The 20,663-nt window shown below is 49.6% G+C and overlaps 1 protein-coding gene across 11 annotated transcripts in view; it reads left to right on the forward strand.

Annotated features, from left to right (window-relative positions):
* KASH5 (KASH domain containing 5) overlaps nt 1-20,663 on the forward strand; it is a 3,089,192-nt gene that overhangs the window by 1,053,056 nt on the left and 2,015,473 nt on the right. For all 11 annotated transcript variants that reach the window (XM_078655089.1, XM_078655096.1, XM_078655092.1 and 8 more), the window contains exon 9: nt 19,964-20,041. In XM_078655089.1, the coding sequence (XP_078511215.1) occupies nt 19,964-20,041 (78 nt within the window). The remainder of the gene's footprint in view (nt 1-19,963; nt 20,042-20,663) is intronic.

Genomic DNA, 20,663 nt, shown 5'->3' on the forward strand with positions numbered 1-20,663 from the left:
TGCTGTCAGATGATGTCAATCTACCTGTGGTGACACCACAGACAGCGGACTTCCTTATGTGACTATGTGAGGGACTCTGGCGACGGGACTGAAGGCTCTACCAACCGAGCACTGTTCACTATATCCTTTACCTAACCGCTGCGCAGTGCACTGTTCGGGTAGGACACTGGGTCTCCCGTATGGACGCTCCACGGGGAGGGTGCGCCGCCTGGGTCCTAGGGGGGAGCTTTCCAACCCGCGGATAGGCAACGCTGGCCCTAGGGGGTACACAAAAGGTCCATATAAACGGCCCGCGCTGTGTTTTGCGTGTTAAGTGCCTTAACTATCCTTGAGCACCTCTTAGACACTCACAGGCCCTGGATAAGGGAGCGTCTTCACTACATTGCTGGCTACACACCCCATTGCGCGAACACTGCGCTGAGACTACGAACCGTTGAGGGATTGACCCACTTTTAGTTTGGACGTATGCCCCGTTGGGAATTCGCCCACTCTGTTATACTGTTGAACGTTGTTTATAAGATTCAGAAGCGACATGCAGACACCTTCCCCGAGCAACTGTCCACTCGCCCCGCTTGGTACACCCCCCCTACCCACCCCTCCCCCTGACTACCGCGCAGCTACATTGCAATCCCATGCATGGCGAGCACTAGCATTGTGACTTGGAACATCCGCAGCATGCACACCCCAGCGTGCCGTTACTCTGTTTTCCCTTATCTGCAGCGACACCGCGTAGGGATCGCGCTTCTCCAGGAGACACACATGTCTCGGGCAGAACTTGATAAACTCCGTAGGCGCTGGAGAGGACAGATATACGGCACAGCTTACTCAGCACATGCACGCGGCACGCTAATTTGGGTGAGAGCTGGCGTCCCGTTTATATGCGAGGATGCACAGGTGGATCCGGAGTGGAGGTACTCCTTGGCAAAGGGAAAACTCAATGGGCAGGTGGTTCTATTAGGGTCCTTATATGCCCCCAACACGGGTCAGCACTCATTCCTGGAAAGCCTGAATCAAGTCCTTCACCCGTACACAGGCCTCCCATGGTTACTAGGCGGAGACTTTAACATGGTACTGGACATGCACCTGGAACGGTCCTTTCCCCCTCTCGTGCTGCACCGGTAGCATCGAATGCGCAGGCGCTGCAGGACTGACTTACGCATTGGGGAATTCATGATCTCTGGCGGGTGCAGCATCCCTCCGATAAAATATACTCCTACTATTCACCAGTCCACGACCTGCATGTCCGCCTGGACCGTATAGTGGGCTCCCAGTCATTACTTCCGCTCTAGGCTAAGACGGAATATCTAGGTAGAACGCACTCAGACCATAATCCCCTATTGTTCCGGATTAGCTGGGAAGCGGACCGGCCTCCTGTACCCACGTGGCGGTTGCAGCCAGCAGCGCTTGAAGACACTGAGTTTCGCTCCTCACTGGGCACTGCCATCCTGGCATATTTTGAGGAAAATGTGGAGACGGCGAACGATCCTATGGCGGAATGGGATGCGCATAAAGCGACCATACGCGGGCACTGTATAGTTGCCACCTGGAACATCCGTAAAACAGTGTCCGATTCTCTGACTAAACTGGAATCTGAGCTTCTGCACTAACAGAGGGAGGGCGAGGGGACTGGTAGGCACTCAGCCATGCTGGGTGAGCTGAGGGGGGAACATGCGGTCCTCATGGAAAGGCTGAGATGCCACAATTATGCGGCACACACGGCCAAGACCCATGCTAAGGCGGATAGGGCCGGGCGGCTCCCAGCCTGGCTGGTACAAAAGTCGGACCGCGGGGCATTGGTGGGTGCCATCCGTACAGGGGGAGGGGACATGGTCTACACGCAGCGCGAAATTCACCAGGCGCTGACTGATCACTCAGACAGCTGTATATGGCCCGGGGTACTGGCCCCAGACATGTATTGGTTGAGTTTCTTGACTTAGTCGCCCTACCCACTGCCACCGACGGACAAAATGGTGCACTCTGTGCCCCTATCACTTTAGAAGAGGTTGGGGAAGCGATTCAAGCCTTGGCGACTGGGAAATCCCCGGGTCCTGATGGCCTACCAGCCGAATACTACAAGGCCAACAGGGAGATCCTAGCGCCCTGGCTCCTCCATCTGTACAATACAGCGATCGACAAGGGTCGGTTCCCACCGACTTTACGGGAGGCATTCTTGGTGTCGCTGCCCAAGCCTGACAAAGACCCTATAGCACTGGGCTCATACCGCCCACTGGCAATGCTGAATGTAGATTATAAAGTATATGCCAAAATCCTTGCAGAGTGACTGGCGCCAGTGGTCCCGCACTTAGTGCACCCGGACCAAAACGGCTTTGTGCCGGCGCGGTCCACATCGCTGAACCTTAGGAGGTATTTTACGGTAGCGGCGGACGCGACGAGTGACTGGCCTAGAGCGGGGTGCCTGGTGTTAGATCTGGAAAAAGGTTTCGACAGCCTTGAGTGGGGGTATCTGCAGTCAGTGTTGGAGAAATATGAGTTAGATGCAGATTTCCTGCAGATGGTGGACCTCCTGTATCGCAATCCAGTGATTCGTGTGAGGTTGGGACCCTACGTCTCGGAGGCGGTGGCGGTGGGCAGAGGCACCCGGCAGGGGTGTCCGCTGTCCCCGTTGCTCTTCGCGCTGGTCAAGGAGCCCCTGGCTGCGGCCTTGAGACAAACTCTAGATGTTAGCATTCCACTGAGGGATTTATTTATTTTATTTACTTATAAAGCGCCTGAATCGACTCCCGGAGGAGTATCTCTGCGCTGGGAAATGTATTATCAGAGGGAATTATTGCTCAGGCGCTGAAAAGAAAAGTTTTTAATTGTTTCCTAAAGGTAGAATGCTCCGCACTTTAGTGGAGCTGAGCGGGTAGCTTATTCCAATTACTGGGGCCAAGCACAGAAAGGGCTTTACAACCCTGTCTGTTCCGTTTTATTCTTGGTACATTGAGTAAGTGTTTGGCTACCGAACGCAAAGGCCGTGTGGGGACATATATATGAAATTTATCTTTCATATATTTTGGGCCTTGGTTCAACAATGCCTTGTGAATGATGCAATGGATTTTAAACTGCACCCGTTTCCGAATGGGCAGCCAATGTAATTGCTGGAGCAATGGCTTGGACGTTGATCTTACCGGGGCATTCAGAATCAGCCTGGCCGCCGTTTTCTGCACGACCTGAAGTCTGTCTAAGGCTGATTCATTGGCTACTAGTAAGTAATAAACCATTGCAGTAATCCAGTCGACTCAATACAAGTGCCTGGGTTATCGTCTTACGTGCAGAGTCCGGTAATAAGGACAAAATTCGACGTAGCATCCTCAATATATGAAAAGAGGCTCCAGCAATTTGGGCAGCATGGGCTTTCATTGTCAGAGTCTGTTCCAAGCGGACCCCTAGGTTTTTAATGTCTGTTTTAGGAGCAGGCGATATACCCATATCCGATGGGCACCAATCCGGTGACCACGATAACTTGGCCTCTCTAAACAGCATGATCTCGGTCTTTCCTACGTTACACTGAAGATAATTATGCTTCATCCACTTGGAAATTTTTCCCATTCCAATGGAGTATGCCCTTTTCACCTCCGGCGTGAATTTTTCAAATGGAAACAGCAGTTGAGTATCATCCGCGTATGAAACGGGGATGAATCCGCTGCTTCTTAATAGTTCTGCCAAGGGAGCCACATAGATATTAAAAAGAGTTGGGCTCAAACATGAGCCCTGGGGGACTCCCTTGGACAGAGTTACCGAAGATTACCTAAAATTCCCGAGGTTTACTACCTGGGTCCGAGCGTCTAGGAAGCTAACTAACCATTCCAAGGCTTGATCTGTGAGTCCTACTGTTTCCAATTGCTGTCTCATGATTTTAAACGAGATAGTGTCGAAAGCTGCCGACAGGTCAAGCAGCACTAAGATCATTGAGTGCACTTTATCTAGAGTCCTTCTGATATTGTCAGTGACTTTTAGAAGGGCAGACTCGGTGCTGGTTTGAGCCGGAATCCCGATTGTGATGGATATAACCTGTTGGCGCTTTCAATAAAATTGGATAGTTGCTTATTTACGTGTTTTTCAAGGAGCTTGCCCATGAAAGGGAGAAGAGAAATAGGGCGAAGATTCAAGAACTCCGAAAGTGGGAGTCCATTATTTTTGCGAATGGGCATGACCTGACCAGTTTTCCATTCTCTGGGTACCACGCCCTTCTGCAGAGATAGATTTAGAAGCTTAGAGATCACTGGGGAAAGGTGTTTTGTTAGAAGAGTTGTTATTCTTGCAGGCATAATGTCTGCCGGAGAACCTGACTTCACTTCTTTCATCAACAGTTCAACTTGTGCTTGTGTTATTGGAGAAAAGGTGTTCAGAGTTACGGAGTCCCTTGGCCCTCTGTCTCCAGAAGGTTCAGTATCTGACTGCTGAGATCCGTAGTCAGTAATTTTGGCATAGATAATGTCAATTTTCCGCACAAAAAAATTGCTAATATCATTGCACAAGTCCTGAGTGGGAACAACAAGATTTTTTACCGGCCTTGGGATTAGCGAATGATTCCAATATCTGATAAAGAACCTTCGGATCGTTGTTTGCATTAGCCAATTGGAGGGCTAAGTGTTCCTTACGAGCAGTTCTCAAATTGCCATGGTAGTTTGTTAAGGTAATCAGAAATCTCCTTCGGCTTTTATCTCCTTCTTGCGGGTGGAGCGCCATTGTTTCTCATACTTTCTACAGGCTAATTTCTGCTTACGAAGTGAACTAGTATACCAAGCGTTGTGCCTGGCTCTATGTAACACAGGCGTGCGTTTTAAAGGGGCTATGGAGTTTACCGCCTCTAAAATGGCAGCGTTATACTTGTTCAATGCAACTTCCATGTGATCTGATTCTGAGAAAAATGGTTCAATAAAAGTAGTGCTAAAATTATCTGGGTTGATCTTATTCCAGCATCTAGTCCAACCCTCTTTATTGGTACTGGCTACAGGACTTTCCTGAGCTGTTTGAATACTGAATTCAATAAGACTATGATCAGTCCATGATAGGGTTTAAGGGGCCTTGCACTGAAGGGTGGAGGAGTTTGAAAAAATAATGTCTAGAGTATACCCTGCTAAATGGGTGGGGCCTTCATTTAACTTTGTTAATTCAAGAGTTGATAATTCTTCTATATGCCACTCTGTGTCTTTATTCATTTCACATTCACTATGTATGTTGAAGTCGCCTAATAGCAGAAAATTATTGCTTGCAACAACATGAGGAGCAATCAATTCCATCAATTTGAGGGGGAAGTTGTTCAAAGGACCCGGGGGCCGGTATACCAAAGCCCCTCTCCAGCTCTCCTGAGAAGCAATATTCATCCGGAAAATCATTATTTCCATTGTAGAATTGCTAGACTGGTCCAAAATGTATACCAGATTTTTTTCTTTATAAATTATGGCGATTCACCCCCCCCCCCCCCCCCCCTTTATTCACTCTTTCCTGATGAACTGTTTTATAGCCTTCAGGCAGGGCTAGGGTGATGGCAGGAACGGTGTGTGGTTTCAGCCATGTTTCACTAAAAAAAACAAAATTGGGTTGTACTGAAAATAACAAGTCCCAAATTTCTACACAGTGCTTGGGAAGAGATCTAACATTACATAGCAGACTCTTCCATACCTTGAAGGCACTAGAACATGGGGCTTGGGTAAGTGTAGAAGTCTGTATAGTTTTATCATTGTATATACAATTCTCATCTGTTGGAGCTTGAAACTTACATTTCAGACAGGAGAACATACCCTCGTACCATGGCCAACCATTAGTAGCATGGGTAGTACATGGGGGCATGTTTAAACTTAGTAGCTCATTCAATGAGTAGAGCTTCCTCATGGCCTTACTTGTGTCCAGCGAGGAAGATGCAGGGTTCCTGGCTCTGGGCGACTCCAGGGCACGGACGGGCGCAGACGGGCTTGCCTTTGGCGGTCGCGCTAGCATGTGGAATTAAAGCTATGGGGCTAAGAAGGCTAGAGCGCTGACCTGCAAGATGGCGGTTGTGTTTCTGTCTTCAATAGGAACTGTGCAAAGAAGCGGTAATTAGCAGCAGAAGGACGGCGATTACAAAAGATGCAGTGCAAATCAGTTAAAATTCATTCAATTCCCTTCCTTGTAACTTTTAAAATGACTAGCTTAAAACAGGGCTAAAATACAATTCAGAACAGCGAGGTAGCAAAATTCCTCTCAATGAACCTGTCGGGGCATTCAACACAGCTCCCGATCAGGAGCTAAAGGATGGCGTGCACCAGGTGTCGCTATATACTGACGACCTGCTGGTGTTTGTCAGAGATGCAAGTAACATCCCGGAGCGCCTGGATCACCTGCTGGGCCGATTTGCAGAGCTCTCTGGACTCCGGGTAAACGCAGGCAAGTCCGGCCTCTTCGCGTTTAGTGACGGAGTGGAAGACCCAGGGTTCAGGCTACAAGGCACGAGAGTCCAGTGAATGGCGAACACATTTAAATACCTGGGGATCCAGAGTTATCACCAGCCGACTGACCCTTATGATGGGAATTTGGGTCGAGCAGTGACCGCGCTCAGATCTCAGATCGGCTTCTGGTCCACGCTCCCACTGACGCCCACAGGAAGAGTAGCTGTAGCCGAAATGGCCATGCTCCCGCGCCTGCTGTACTATTTCACTAACCTGCCATTGTTTCTGCCCGCTTCCTTTTTCACCACGCTCAATAAGGTCCTGCGCGACTTCATCTGGGGTTCATCCCGACATCGGCTGGCACTTGGGAAATTGTTCCTCCCCACTGACAGAGGCGGATTAGCTGCCCCCTGCTTCGAGCACTACTATCTGGCTGCGCAGCTCCAGTGGATCGCCCGCTGGCTAGTGGACAGGGGAGAGAGGACACGGCTACGGGTGAGCCCCCATACACACAGGAACGAATCCTCATGCTATTTCACCCATTGGCAGCCCCGGCGCGTCCCACCCCGCTACTGCTGACGGTGGCATACAAGTGCTTTCGTAGGGCACTGCAGCTTACACGGGCAGTATTTCCCTATGCACCGGTGGTACCCTTGGAGGGCTCACCAGGAGGCGGGGGGGTCCTTACACGTCATGTGCTAGAAAGATGGCATGACGCAGACATCCAGACGCTAGGCGATCTATACAGAGACGGGACGCTGACACCATACAGGACACTGGTCGCTGACGAGGGGCTTCCCCCAGGGGGGTTCCTGCTACACCGCTCCCTTCTGGCGCACCTGATGACGGGGTGGGGGGATGTCACGACGGAGCCTGAACAGCACCTCACTATACAATACCTCCACGTCATGGGTAGGGGAAGACATCTGGTTAAATGTTTTGCTGCATCCCTGATAGCGCACACGGAAATAAGCCTAGGCACACTGCGGGGTAAATGGGTGCAGGATTTGGGGCGAGCACTACCAGATAAAGAATGGGAGAAAATCCTCAAAAGCCCAGTGCGAATCCCATGGAACATGCGCTTCCGCCAAATACTGGTCTACATAGTTCATAGGACTAACTTAGTCCAGCTTTAATTAACAGATACTTTCACAGAGCGGATGCGTCCTGCCCAAGATGCGACGCAGTGGATGCCGATCTACTCCATCTTCTGTGGAGATGTACAGGGCTGGGCACTTACTGGGGGGACATCAGTAGGCTCCTTGCGCAGTGTACTGGGCGCATCATTCCCTGTAATTGGCCTGAATTTCTCCTGCATCTTTTTAATAGGCCTCCAAAAGATAAGGTGTCGTCCCGATTTTTGGACCTGGGGATGGTAGTGGCAACGCGCCTCCTCACCAAGAGGTGGAAGGCGCGGGATCCACCTAGCGTGCAGGCTTGGACCCTGTCCCTTCAAGCATGGGCTTGGGGGTAATGGACTTCTATACAGCTCAAGGAAACAGTAGGGCTTCGCAGGGAGCCCATGGCAGAGCGCTGGGAACGCATGCTTAATGCCCTACAGTCGGCAGGAAATGCTGCGAGTGGGGGAGCAGCAGAAGATTAGCCAGGGTCATTGGCAGTTGGGGAAGGCGCACAGCGGAAACTACATCTGACGTCTAGACTGGTGCTACACACAGTGCTGCAGCGCAGGGGAGAAGCGAGAGTTGGAGGCATGTGAGGGCGGGGGGAGGATTTCACTTTGGGGGCGAAGGGGGGCTGGAGAGGGACTGGGACATGATGGGGGACAACTGGTTGAGTACGTTACTGGTAGTGTAAACGTATCCTTGAGATTGGGCACTCCAGTCAGGTTCGTCAAAAGAAGACAGACTCCTTTATGATAATCAATTATTTATTCTAAGATTTCATTTCCTTGGTTCACAAAAGTTCAAACAAATCAGATTTTCAAATATTCTTCATTAGACCATATGGAGGTCATTATTGGTAGGTTTCAAAAGTATGCTCCGATGCATTTCGGGCAAAAGAATGCCCTTTGTCAAGGAGCTATTCCATGATTATGGGACGTCATTTAGCCTTTGGTTAGTGGTGAACGATCGGTACGAGAAACCTCGGTGACGAACCTGACTGGAGTGCCCAATCTCAAGGATACGTTTACACTCCCAGTAACGTACTCAACCAGTAATCCACTACGACGTACACGGACGGTTACGCCACTTGTTGGAGCACCCATAACTGAACAACATTGCCAAAACACACAAAAAAACTCCTTCAAAAACAGCTGTGCGCCACGCCTTCTATCTTCACATTTACATGATGGGGGACAACACCTACTGTATGTTTATGACCATGTCGCAATGTGCTTGTTTGAATTAAAGTTAAAACAAAATTCACATCGTTGCCCTGCCCCCTGGTTTAATGAAACCTTAAAACAAGAAAAAACCAGATGTAAGAACCTAGAGAGACAATGGAGAAGGACCTACTCTCCTGAAGATAAGGATAAATATAAAACACAGCTAACAAAATATCAAAAGATGTATAGCACAGCCAGAGCAGATTTCGTCAATACTAAAATCACGAATGCCTTGGATCAATCTAGAACACTTTTTAAATTGGTGAAGGAGTTGGCGGGCTCCAACACGTCACAACCCCCACCGGAACTTAATAAAACACAATGTGACCTTTTGGCCACCTTCTTTATTAATAAAGTTGACTTAATTCATCAAGACATCAACCAAGATCCCAATAACCACTTTCCAGTCACTTCAGCCATAACTAATAATGCACTTTCCAAACCCATCAATGACATATATATGTCAGATTGCTCCACTTCATCAAATGCATCGATCGCTATTCTTGCAGAATGGCCTCTCTTGAACCCTGACATGGTTCAGAATTTGCTGAAGACAATTAAATCAGGCTCACCTAAAGACCCGCTGCCATGCACTGTTTTAAGGTTGCTCAGTGGCAATGTTTTTGAAACCATCACTGATCTTCTGAACTCATCGCTGACTGAAGCAACTGTACCCAGTGAATGGAAACACGCTATGATCCATCCTCTTTTAAAGAAAGCCGGTGCTGACCCTAATTTGCCATCCAATTTTCGCCCTATTTCATTGCTGCCCACCTTTGCCAAAATATTAGAAAAGCACGTCCACCGTTGCCTCACTGATTTTATCACCACTCATGACCTACTACCTTCCCATCAGTCGGGATTCCGTTCAGGATTCTCCACCGAGACCACCCTGTTGGGCGTCACCGAAAACATCCGCCGTTTGGTTGATCAGGGCGAAACAGTAGCACTTGTGCTGCTTGACCTCAGCGCGGCGTTCGACACCGTGTCGCACGTGGTCCTCGCCCAGACACTCCATTCCATAGGCATCAGGGGCGCAGCTCTCGAATGGATAAAATCATTACTGAAAGACCACACATTTCAAATTTTTTCACAAACCGCCTGTTCTGATATCATGTCATTCAAACATGGAGTACCACAGGGCTCTACTCTTAGCCCGTTACTCTTTAATGTTTACATGAGTCCCTTAGCAAAAATAGTGGAGGAAACAGGACTGCTTATGTTTTCGTATGCAGACGACTCCCAGCTGCTTTTCTCTCTTACATCAGCTGACTCGAACACTTCCTCCTCGCTACAGCTCGGACTCAGTAAAATCTCAGAATGGATGAACACATTTTTTTTCAAATTGAACAGCGGTAAAACGGAACTAATTTTGCTGGGAAAGAACAAAGGGCTATGGGGCCCTCAACATTGGCCATCTGATATGGGTACCCACCCCTGTTACACATGCTCGCAATTTGGGCGTCATCATTGATGACTCGCTCAATTTACACAAACAAGCGGTGAAAACTTCGGCTACCTGTTTCACCATACTTAAATGGTTAAAGAAGATCTGCTGGATGCTACCCGAAAACACCAAAAAGACTGTTGTCAATGCTCTAGTAACATCAAGGCTTGACTACGGAAACGTTCTGTATCTGTGGGCAAATAAGATCACAGTCCGTAGATTACAGACAATTCAGAACGCAGCAGCAAGATTATTATGCAAAATTCCCTTTGCGAAGCCCACTACAAAATACATAAGAAAGCTCCACTGGTTAAAGGTCGAGAACCGAGTTAAATTTAAATCTCTATGCTTCATGCACCAAATTTTCACCAATAACGCCCCCAAATACTTGCAAAACCTAGTGCGTCCCTATCGTCCCACCAGTTCTCTTCGATCCTCTATGGCTAATCTTTTCGAAATTCCAAAGTTTAGATTGTCACGCATGGGTGGCAGGTCCTTTTCATTCCTTGGACCATCACTTTGGAATTCAATGCCGCTGACATTACGATCGGAGCTGAGCTATGTCAAGTTTAGGAAAGCCTTAAAGACCTGGCTATTCGACATCTAGCAGGCTATAGCCCACTATTATTGGATCTGTTGCGCCGGGAAACCCTTTGTTGGGTAGCTGTGCGCCCTATAAATGTAATTAATAAATTAAATAAATAAATAAATTAGTAAAGTTAGGAGTTTTATTGTTCTGATATACAAACATTTCTGTACACGGGGCTGGGTCACACAGGCCCTTCTAGATTAAAGATGCACTCTGGCACATATGCTAACTCTGTGAATACTTATACACTACACTGTAGTGCCTAAGGGACACAATATGCTCTACACAGCAGAACGTTGGTCATACCCACAGAGGTGTATTGTATGGAAATTCACGTGTATTGTAATGTCTATAAAATGCAAATGCCAATAAACAGATTTGACAAACTGTGGTAACAATGAAGGCTGCCCAGACGCATAGCCCAGGGTAGGAGGATAACGTACAGAGGGCATTGTTTCTCAAGAGCGAATCACACTGTCCCCGCTAGGGCCCCTTTAAAAACACCATTGCATACATGTCTCACAAATACATTTATACTCCAGCAGTATTTTGTATAGCGCCGACATGTTGTCTTGCCGCTAGGTCTTGGTTACAAGGGTGAGTCTATCCCGCAGGTGACCTCAGGGGGGACAATGAAGAATCGCGGGCGCCGTGGCGTATAAAACAAGGCACCGGAGCAGGCAAGGGGCAGCGACCCCTGAGCTACAGAGGGCAGGTGCTAGACACGGAGGGGGCTGCAGAGGGCACAACTTTGTTTGGCTGAAGTCTCGGAGGTTACGATTAGAATGAGTGGACGGGGACCCTGGGGCAGCCGGTGTTCAAAGGACATAGTGCCGATATCGGCCCGCACACCATCCCCCAAACGACAAGATCCCCATCATAAATAATTGGACAAGACAACTTGTTGTTGGGAAAAAGTAGTCGCAGGTTTATTAGCATATCATTGCTAAAACATGGTGGGTTAACTTACAGATGATCCAAAGGCAAGCCGCCCCTCACAGCTTGCCACCTGATAGGCCAAGTAGCCCGCGGCCTTGGCCATACGGTGCTTAGCGGTTGTGGTGAGAGGGTAGCCCCTCACCTGTCCGCTGAACCATTGGTCCACCCTCTAGCTCACACCCCCCCCCCCCCTACGAGGGGCGGAGCGTTCAAGCAACCTCCGGTTGTCCAGGTAACCAACCGCCCGTAGGATAACGGGGCACCGTCGCACCCCCAAGGTCCACCGCACGGATCTCCCAGGGATAATAGGCCTCAGCACCCTTTGTGCTTCTGCATAGGGTACTCCTAAGTACCTTTCGTCTCTGGATCATCATGTAACTCCTCCTGCAACACAAATAACAATTATTAAAAGCATAGTACCCCCCGCCACTTGAGATGTAGGGTAAGCGGCAGGGAGGGCAACATCGAGGGAGCAAGGCACAAAAGAGACTGCTCGGAGGCGGGGGGAAGACATAAATAACTCGTCCCCCCCAACCCCCCAAGGAAGCGTGCTGACGTCATTGCAGCGGCCGCCGGCCGCTGGACACCAGAAGGCTGGTGCGCCTGCCATCCTGTGGCACTACGGTGCCCGCCCTTTTATGAGGGTCACCTGCGGCGACGTGTCGGGCGGCCTGCATAGTGCCGATATCGGCCCGCACACCATCCCCCAAACGACAAGATCCCCATCATAAATAATTGGACAAGACAACTTGTTGTTGGGAAAAAGTAGTCGCAGGTTTATTAGCATATCATTGCTAAAACATGGTGGGTTCACTTACAGATGATCCAAAGGCAAGCCGCCCCTCGCAGCTTGCCACCTGATAGGCCAAGTAGCCCGCGGACTTGGCCATACGGTGCTTAGCGGTTGTGGTGAGAGGGTAGCCCCTCACCTGTCCGGTGAACCATTGGTCCACCCTCTAGCTCACCCCCCCCCCCCTACGAGGGGCGGAGCGTTCAAGCAACCCCCGGTTGTCCAGGTAACCAACCGCCCGTAGGATAACGGGGCGCCGTTGCACCCCCAGGGTCCACCGCACGGATCTCCCAGGGATAATAGGCCTCAGCACCCTTTGTGCTTCTGCATAGGGTACTCCTAAGTACCTTTCGCCTCTGGATCATCATGTAACTCCTCCACAGCCCTGGATGTGGCGACCGTCACAGACAGGGCCTCCCACCAGAGCTACCTCCTAGACGCAGCCTACAGAGATAAGCGCTTCCTGAATGTCCAAAAGAAATAAATCCATGCCTACGTTGGACAGGTGGACTCCTTCTCCGTCAAGGCAGCCAGAGGCTTTGGCGTGAAGCTCCCCATGGCGAATAAAACCGAAGCCCATCAGCTCTGCGAACTTACGCATAGCGCAGTTAACTTTCCTTCTCGCCACTTCTATTGCTTGCCCAGAGCGAGCACCTAGCCAAAATCGGCGTGGTGTGATCTCAGACCACCAAAGATCGCAAGGACCCAGTAAATTACTGATTTTGATGAAGTTCACTTTCATGTCCCTTAAGAGAAACCTTTTCCCCAGGAAAGGCAGGTCGTTCCCTCCCACATGCAGAATGAGCACGTCTGGAGGGTGGGCGTTCCCTTGTAATTCTCAAGTTAGCAAACCAAGCACCCCGCTCCATCGCAAGCCAGTGAGTCCATGCCAGACCAAGTGAGTTTCGCTAAACCCATGATTCCACTTTCTGCTTTCTGCCCACCGGGCCAACCTGGAAACCCCCTCGTGCCCCAGCACCCAGACCGTTGTTCCTGGTAAATAAAGAGAATTTTTGTATGAAACTATTTATTACACACACAAAATTCACACTGGTAGAAATACCACACTGCACACAAAAACAGAAAAAACATTGCACTTGTTACATAGCCCCGGGTGCCCAATATACACAGATTCTGCTTCAAGCCCCAGGACAACACATCAAACCTCTCGTGTGCTCGCAGAGCACTATCTGTTACTGTCTGGTCTGATGTACCTTTTGTAACAGTCAGATGACCATCTCCCCAGCTGCTTGATCCCTTCTACCTGTACCCCTTCTGAGGATGCAGTAGTGGCTGCCCCTATGCGGAAGGAGTGGGAACTGTACTTTTTGCCCACAGATGGGACACCTGCCGCAAACAAGCATGCGTGCTTTACATGTTCTACTTGGAATTTAGTCAAGGGCGTGCCATCTGAATGTAAGAGTAGATAACCCATGCCGGGCGGACGGATGGAAAGGTAAGCCGCCAGGAGGCTCACGGGGCTAAACGTGGACGCGCCAAGGCTCTGAAGCCAAAGTTCAATCCCCCTGCCCCTCTGATCCGTCTTGGATTGACGCAGGGTAATCTTCAGCGTATCTCCCAAAATCAGGACGTCTTGCAGAGATAACGCTACACCTGACAAATCGTGTTTAGATTTGGCAACCAGTTCAGAGATCCTGAACGCACCAAAGAAGGCAAGACTAAAAGCAGATGCAAGCAAGGCAGACTCGTGAGCGGACGAAGTGACCTGAGGCAAGCATAGAATCATACTCTGTAAAGTAGCAAAGTCAATAGGCGATCTGTTGTCAGGCACCTTGTGCTCGCTCTTACCCCAACCTTTTAATGCTGCCCTAGTAACAAATGCCCTGGTAGGGCCCGCCTGTCCCAACAACTTAGCCCTGTGACTGATGGCTGCTATGTGTCCAGAGATCCAAGAGTGGCTCTTATTGTTGTCTTTGGCCCAAAGGATGAAGGCCTGGACTTTCAATTCTGCCGCATCCCCTTCAACTTCCCAGTGTCCGACAGTTGCACAAAATTTTTTAACACAAGCCTTTTATCTATTGACAGTGTTCTGAGCCAGGGACATTTCCCCCAGAGCCCTCAACCTGTTCACCACTTCAGCAGGTACCAGAGGTGTGCAGGGAAAGGGGTGGCGTCCTCTCTCGCTCTCGGCCAAGCTTCTCGGAACCGATGCCACTGAAAACGAGAGAGAGCATCAGCAGCGATGTTCTTGATGCCCTGAATGTGACGCGCCCTGCATTCAACATTGTTATACAAGCAAGTACGCACCAGCTCGCGCAGCAGACAGAGAACCAGGGGGCAAGAGGCAGAGTGGGAGTTGATGGCTTGAACCACTGCTAGATTATCTGACCACAGCAGAACCCTTTTGGCGGACAGGATGGTAGGCCATAGGTGGAAGGCCACCACAATGGGGAAGAGCTCCAGTACTGTGATCTTAGCAGTCACCTTCTTCTTGACCCATGCATTGGGCCACTTCTCTGCGCACCACTCCCTGTCTAAAATGGCCCCAAAACCGTGCCTGCCTGAAGAGTCCGTGGACAGAGCAAGGTCAGGGCTGCCCGCCCAGGGAGCCCTCCAAATCACTGCCCCATTGAAATTGCGCAGGAACTCCTCCCACATGGCCAAATCATGCCGAATACCTTTGCTTAGTTTCACCATGTGGTGTTTTTTGGAGATGTTAGCAGTGGCCCTGGCAAGTCTCCTGGTAAAGACCCTACCTGCTGGAATAATTCTAGCAGCAAAGTTGAGCAGGCCTAGGATGCCCTGGATACAGCCCAGGGAAGCTTTGTCAAGTCCTACCAGCGCCTGAATCTTACTAGACAGGTCGCGCACCTTCTCCTCAGGTAATCTGGATTCCCCTGCCACAGTGTCAATCTCTATACCCAGAAAGGTCAGGATTTGAGCCGGCCCCACTGTCTTACTCGGGGCAAGGGGGACCCCCAGGTGATCTGTAAGACGGACAAAATCTGCTAGGGCCTGTTAGCACCACTGTGTCCCGTCGCTCCCAATAAACAAAAAGTCATCCAAGTAGTGAGTCACCCCTTCTACACCGAATGTGTCTTGGAGTGCCCATTGCAAGAAACAACTGAATGCTTCGAAGTACGCACAGGACACAGCACAACCCATGGGCATGCATTTGTCAAAGTAGAACATGCCGTCGAGCTTGAAACCTAGCAGGTGATAGCTGCTCGGGTGGACTGGTAGTAACCTGAAGGCGGATTCAATGTCAGCCTTGGCTAACCAGCCCCTCTGCCCGCTCTCCTGACCAGATCCAATGCTACATATATCGTGGCATAAGACACAGAGCAAGCATCCTCATCTAGCCCATCGTTGACCGAAGCCCCTTTAGGGTAGGAAAGGTGGCGAATCAGTCTAAAGGCACCTGGTTCCTTTTTGGGCACGACCCCCAAGGGAGATACAACAAAGTTCTCTAAAGGTGGGTGCAAGAAAGGACCTCCTACCCTGTCCAGCACTCTCTCTTTCTCCACCTTCGCCCTCACCACCTCTGGCTGATCCGTGGCAAATTTAAGGTTCTCCGCATCCCTGTTTCCCAGAGTACCAGAGTAAGGGATCCTAAATCTTTCATGGAAACCCGCTAACAGTAAGCGTCTGTCTGCCTCTAAGGCGTACCGCCTTAGTAAAGGGGTAATGTTGTCAATGATCACAGGGAACCCTCCCAGTGGCACCGGCCGGTGTGTACTTAGAGGGGGAGAGGCAGAGGCTGTGGATCGAGGGCGCCCAGAAATCTCGCTGAAAAGCAGAGGGAGAAAAAGAGGGCGTGAGAGGAGAAATCAACACCGGAGACCTGAAACCTGAATCCAACTTACTGACCACTCTTGCTAGCTGGCTGGGAGCTCTGCTTGGATTGGCAAGAGGCTGAGGTTGCGGGTGGGGCCCCCCGCAGGTGTTACAGGCGTGGACAAACTTACATGTCTTCCCCCAGGAACAAGACCCATTATTGAACAAACGGCAGGTGCCGGGGGGAGAACGCTTGAAGCCACCTCTGGCACTACCTCCTCTGCGGCCCCCCCCGAAAGGAATGCTTACCCTTGCCCCGAAAAAAGGAAGATCCCCCTGAGGAAGCCTGCCCACTGGTAATGCTGCTAGCTGGACCCACTGGAAGCTGGCCCCGTGCTCCCATGTGCTCCATCCAGAGCTGCACCTCCTTCTGATCCCAGTTCAACTCTGGGCACTGAGACATTTTTCTACGAAACTCCCTATCATAGTTGATCCACCCATTTCCACCCCATTTCAAGGCCTCATTATGGATGATCCTGGAGTATTGAACAAGGCCAGGGCCCTGCTCCGGAAAACGTTCCATTGTGACAGACGCTAGGATAGAGAAAGCTTCTAGCCAATTACCAATGTTCTTCTCAGGCCATGGCTGGTACTTGACCTTTTTCTCCTCCTCCTTAAACCCAAGCTTTCTAGCGTCCATGCCTTCCTGCCCTAACATGAGAAGGGTGAAAATGTCGATGAACTCCCGTCTCCAGATGGCCTCTTTAGCGGCCTGGGGTACCTGCCAAGCCAGAGAGCATCGCCCCGAGAGGAGCGGAGCATTGTAGATCGTGGGGACAGGAGTAGGCACGGGAACAGGTAAAGGGCTGCCGGCTGGAGGCACCCCCGAGGGAGCGCTAGAGGCAGCGGAGGGAGAGCTAGAAACCAATGCAGTGGGCGCAGAAGGAGAGGCGGGGGAGCTCGCCGGCGGCGCCCCACTGGACGCCCCATTTGAGATCGTGGGAGCCACAGATGGTGAACCAACAATAACTGAATCCCCCTGCTTTGCAGCTTGCACTGAAGACCAAACAGTGGAGGCTGCCAGAACAGAACTCCCGCTAACCAAGCCACTACTCCCAGATGTCGTGGCGCTATGAACAGGTAACCCCCCTTGAAAGCGCTCCATGAAATTGTTCAATGAGTCCAAAACTTTGGTCAGATCGTCTTTGGTAGCAAAATTACCTTGCGACACCTGAGTGTCCTTGGGGGGAGCAGGAGGCGGGGGCGTAGCACTTGTCCCCACAGATGGGACCTCCCTGGGGGTCGCCACCGATTTGCTACGAGTCAGCGGCAAAGATTCCAAGGGGAAATCCCTAACAGTGGGCTTTCTGATCCGCTTGGGCCTGGATGGAGCGGCATCGGTATTGTTCGCGTTGTCGGACGAAGGGGATTCAGCCGGGCACCCAGAATCCTCTGGCTCTGGCGCGTTCATCAGGTTCTGTGCCCAAGCCAGGACCTTCAGCTTTGCCAGCTCAAGAAAGTCAGCCCACACTGCGTCTTGGGAGGTGCCTGGCAACGAGTCCTCCACCTGGGTGATTTCTTGGAAGAGGGGAGGGGAACTCTGGCTGTCCATTCTGACTTCAAAACGCTTGCACGGAATCTGGGGATAAAAATTGGGATCAGCCACAATACACAACTGGATAAAGCCCTGGCCTTCGAGAGAAACAACAGGTGCGTGTCCCTTACCCTTCCATACTTACATCCCAGTGGTGCGACAAGCGGAACGAAAAATTCGATCGATTCGGAGGAACTCTGCGAGTGAGAGTGAGAAGGGGCTAAGGAGGGAAAAGGCGGACGTTAGTTTGAGTGCTTGTAGGGGACAATTTCCATAGGCCACAACCGACTTGATCTCTTTCCCCTACTGCGTGCATAAGTTCTCCCTCCATGTCAACCCCAAGCAGCTGGTTCTACCAGTATACCTGTCTCTGGACCACTAGAATCCACCTGTCCCGCTTCGTCGATCTTCCGCTGATGAATTTTACTTTGCAATCTGAAAAATAAAGAACCGTGTCACAACGTTTCTTCCCATTCATTGAAATGTTCTCCTTCGTCTGTTGTGCTCCTTCCGCTTTTAGGCGCCTTGCCGCTGTATTTCTGCTCTTTCCCCTCAAGGCTTCACTAGCCGCATACATTCAATCCTGTGCTGAAGGCTGGTGCGCCTGCCATCCTGTGGCACTACGGTGCCCGCCCTCTTATGAGGGTCACCTGCGGCGACGTGTTGGGCGGCCTGCAGAAGTCCCGCAGCGTCAAGAGTTCAGAGTTTGTCTTTGCTCGGACCGAGGGTCTGGGAAATTGCAGTACAGCGTTCCTCAATTGGCGGGTTTAGGGATCGGATGATTTACAGTCGCCTTTTATATGGGTCTCACACACACACTGGCACAAGTAGCTTGTTTACCTTCCGGTCTCCACGAATTTCCAGGTGATCGTCATCCTTCCTCTCTGAGCCGAGCCTGGGCCGAAAGGATGGAGCCATGAAGAGAGGAGATGAACACGAAGAGTGCGAACACAGTCCAACACTGCAGGCGGCAGGCAAACACGGCACAGAGGCCTGTCACTGATCCGGGCCTACACCGAGTGTATAATATAGCAATTACGCATACACGGCAACATTTGAAAACTGGACAGGAGCAATTTTGCCATTGCACAAATAACAAGCGTGGTCCTGCAAATGAAAGAGGACCGCTCTGCAGCTACAGCATGGGCATCTCTTGTCTTTATGGGGCCATGTGTTAGAAACACGTGGCCCCATAAAGATAAAAAAAAGTGCTTTGTCAAAGAGGCAAAGCAGGCCACCGAGTCCGGCTCGGAGGCAAAAGGGCGTCTACAGAAAACCCTCATTTCCAATGGCAGGCCATACTTTAGCATAAATGGTGACACCAGCCAATAGAAATGAGGGGAAGTGCTTAAAGGCCTCTCCTGAAAGTCCTTGTTAACAATAAATCTCACCAGCAGTGCATGGTCTGCCACGATACCTAAAAAGGGTATGGAAGTAACAATAACAAAAGTTTGATAGAATGTCAATGTTTAATGCAGGATTGTAAGGAATATAGCAGGTGGAGAGTTTCTGCATGCAATTTGTGGATGTAAACCTGTTGAAAATAAACACTTTTAAATTCTGCTCCTAAGGCATGGAGGTTAAACAATCTTTCTAGAGGCTGTCAAGAGGTGACACAGATGACAGTGAAAAGGGAGCCCAGTGCTTGTTGAGGCCGCTTTACTGTCAAGCAGTGTAACAAATAAGCACATTATGTAAGCTGTAATTACAATGAGAACACTCCAACAAAGACCTGTTTATATACTTGCTAAAGCAGAATAATTAATACTGTAAAGAATTGTTAATGTTTATGCAAATGATGTGCACTTACATAAAGTATACATACCATACAAACCATGTTATGTAAACACCCATCAATTAAAACATATAACAAAGGAAATGATAAACACATTGCAGCAATCATTAGTATAATCAGTTTGTAACGTATTCAAGATCTGGTCCAGACGGTATTGCCCACAACATTCACCTCAATAGCACCCCACAGAATACACACCATGTGCAGCAGAATGGATGTGTCCGAGGTCACTTTCACCTGCCAGCATGCACCCTACCTCATATTGGCAGCTGTAGAGGTGATCTTTTGACAGAGCACGTAGAGACTACCTTTGCCACAAGCTGATGAAGGTCGATGCTGTCTTTGCTTTCTAGAACGGGAACCTACTGACAGAGAGAGAAAGAGAAAGAAAAAAAACAGAAGATCTAATAGCCGAGAGGACCGCTCTGAAGGTAGGAGCACCACGTGGAATGTAATATAGCGAACAACTGAAAGAACAGAATGCAAATAAGAGCAATCTTTCTGTTCTCTTTACCAGTTCTTTAATTAATATCAATAAATACTGAATATGTTTGTCTCTATTCGTAATGCTGGTAAATAAACAGAAAGAGTCAGACAGCATGTGCTTTCCATTTTTTATCTTTTAATACACTGCATAAGACCCCATTAGAACATTTAAACAATGATTTCAAACACACATGGCAGTCTTGGCTCTCTGACACTTTGTTTCATGTTTCCATGTTTAAAATGAAAAAATATAGGAAATAGTTTGCAGAGGTTTTTAAATTAAAAGACTGATCAAGGGCCATCACAGTACCAGCAAGCATCACAGTGGAAAATAACCTTGCAGCTATTTTTCTATTTCTGTGAGGAAGATCCCAGAATACAAAGCTGTCAATCTGATTTTTTGCCTTATTGTAAATTTATTTGTGATATTTTTTACGCTCCATTCAAAGGATGAATTTAAAAAGAAAAGACTATGAACCGATGGCTAGATGGGGTATATAAGACTGAGATCAAACTGCTTCTATTCAGCTCTGTAGTGCCTGAGACTAATATTTTGAGCACTTTCTA

This window comes from Lissotriton helveticus, chromosome 7 (genome assembly GCF_964261635.1).
Source record: "Lissotriton helveticus chromosome 7, aLisHel1.1, whole genome shotgun sequence".
Classification (NCBI taxonomy): domain Eukaryota; kingdom Metazoa; phylum Chordata; class Amphibia; order Caudata; family Salamandridae; genus Lissotriton; species Lissotriton helveticus.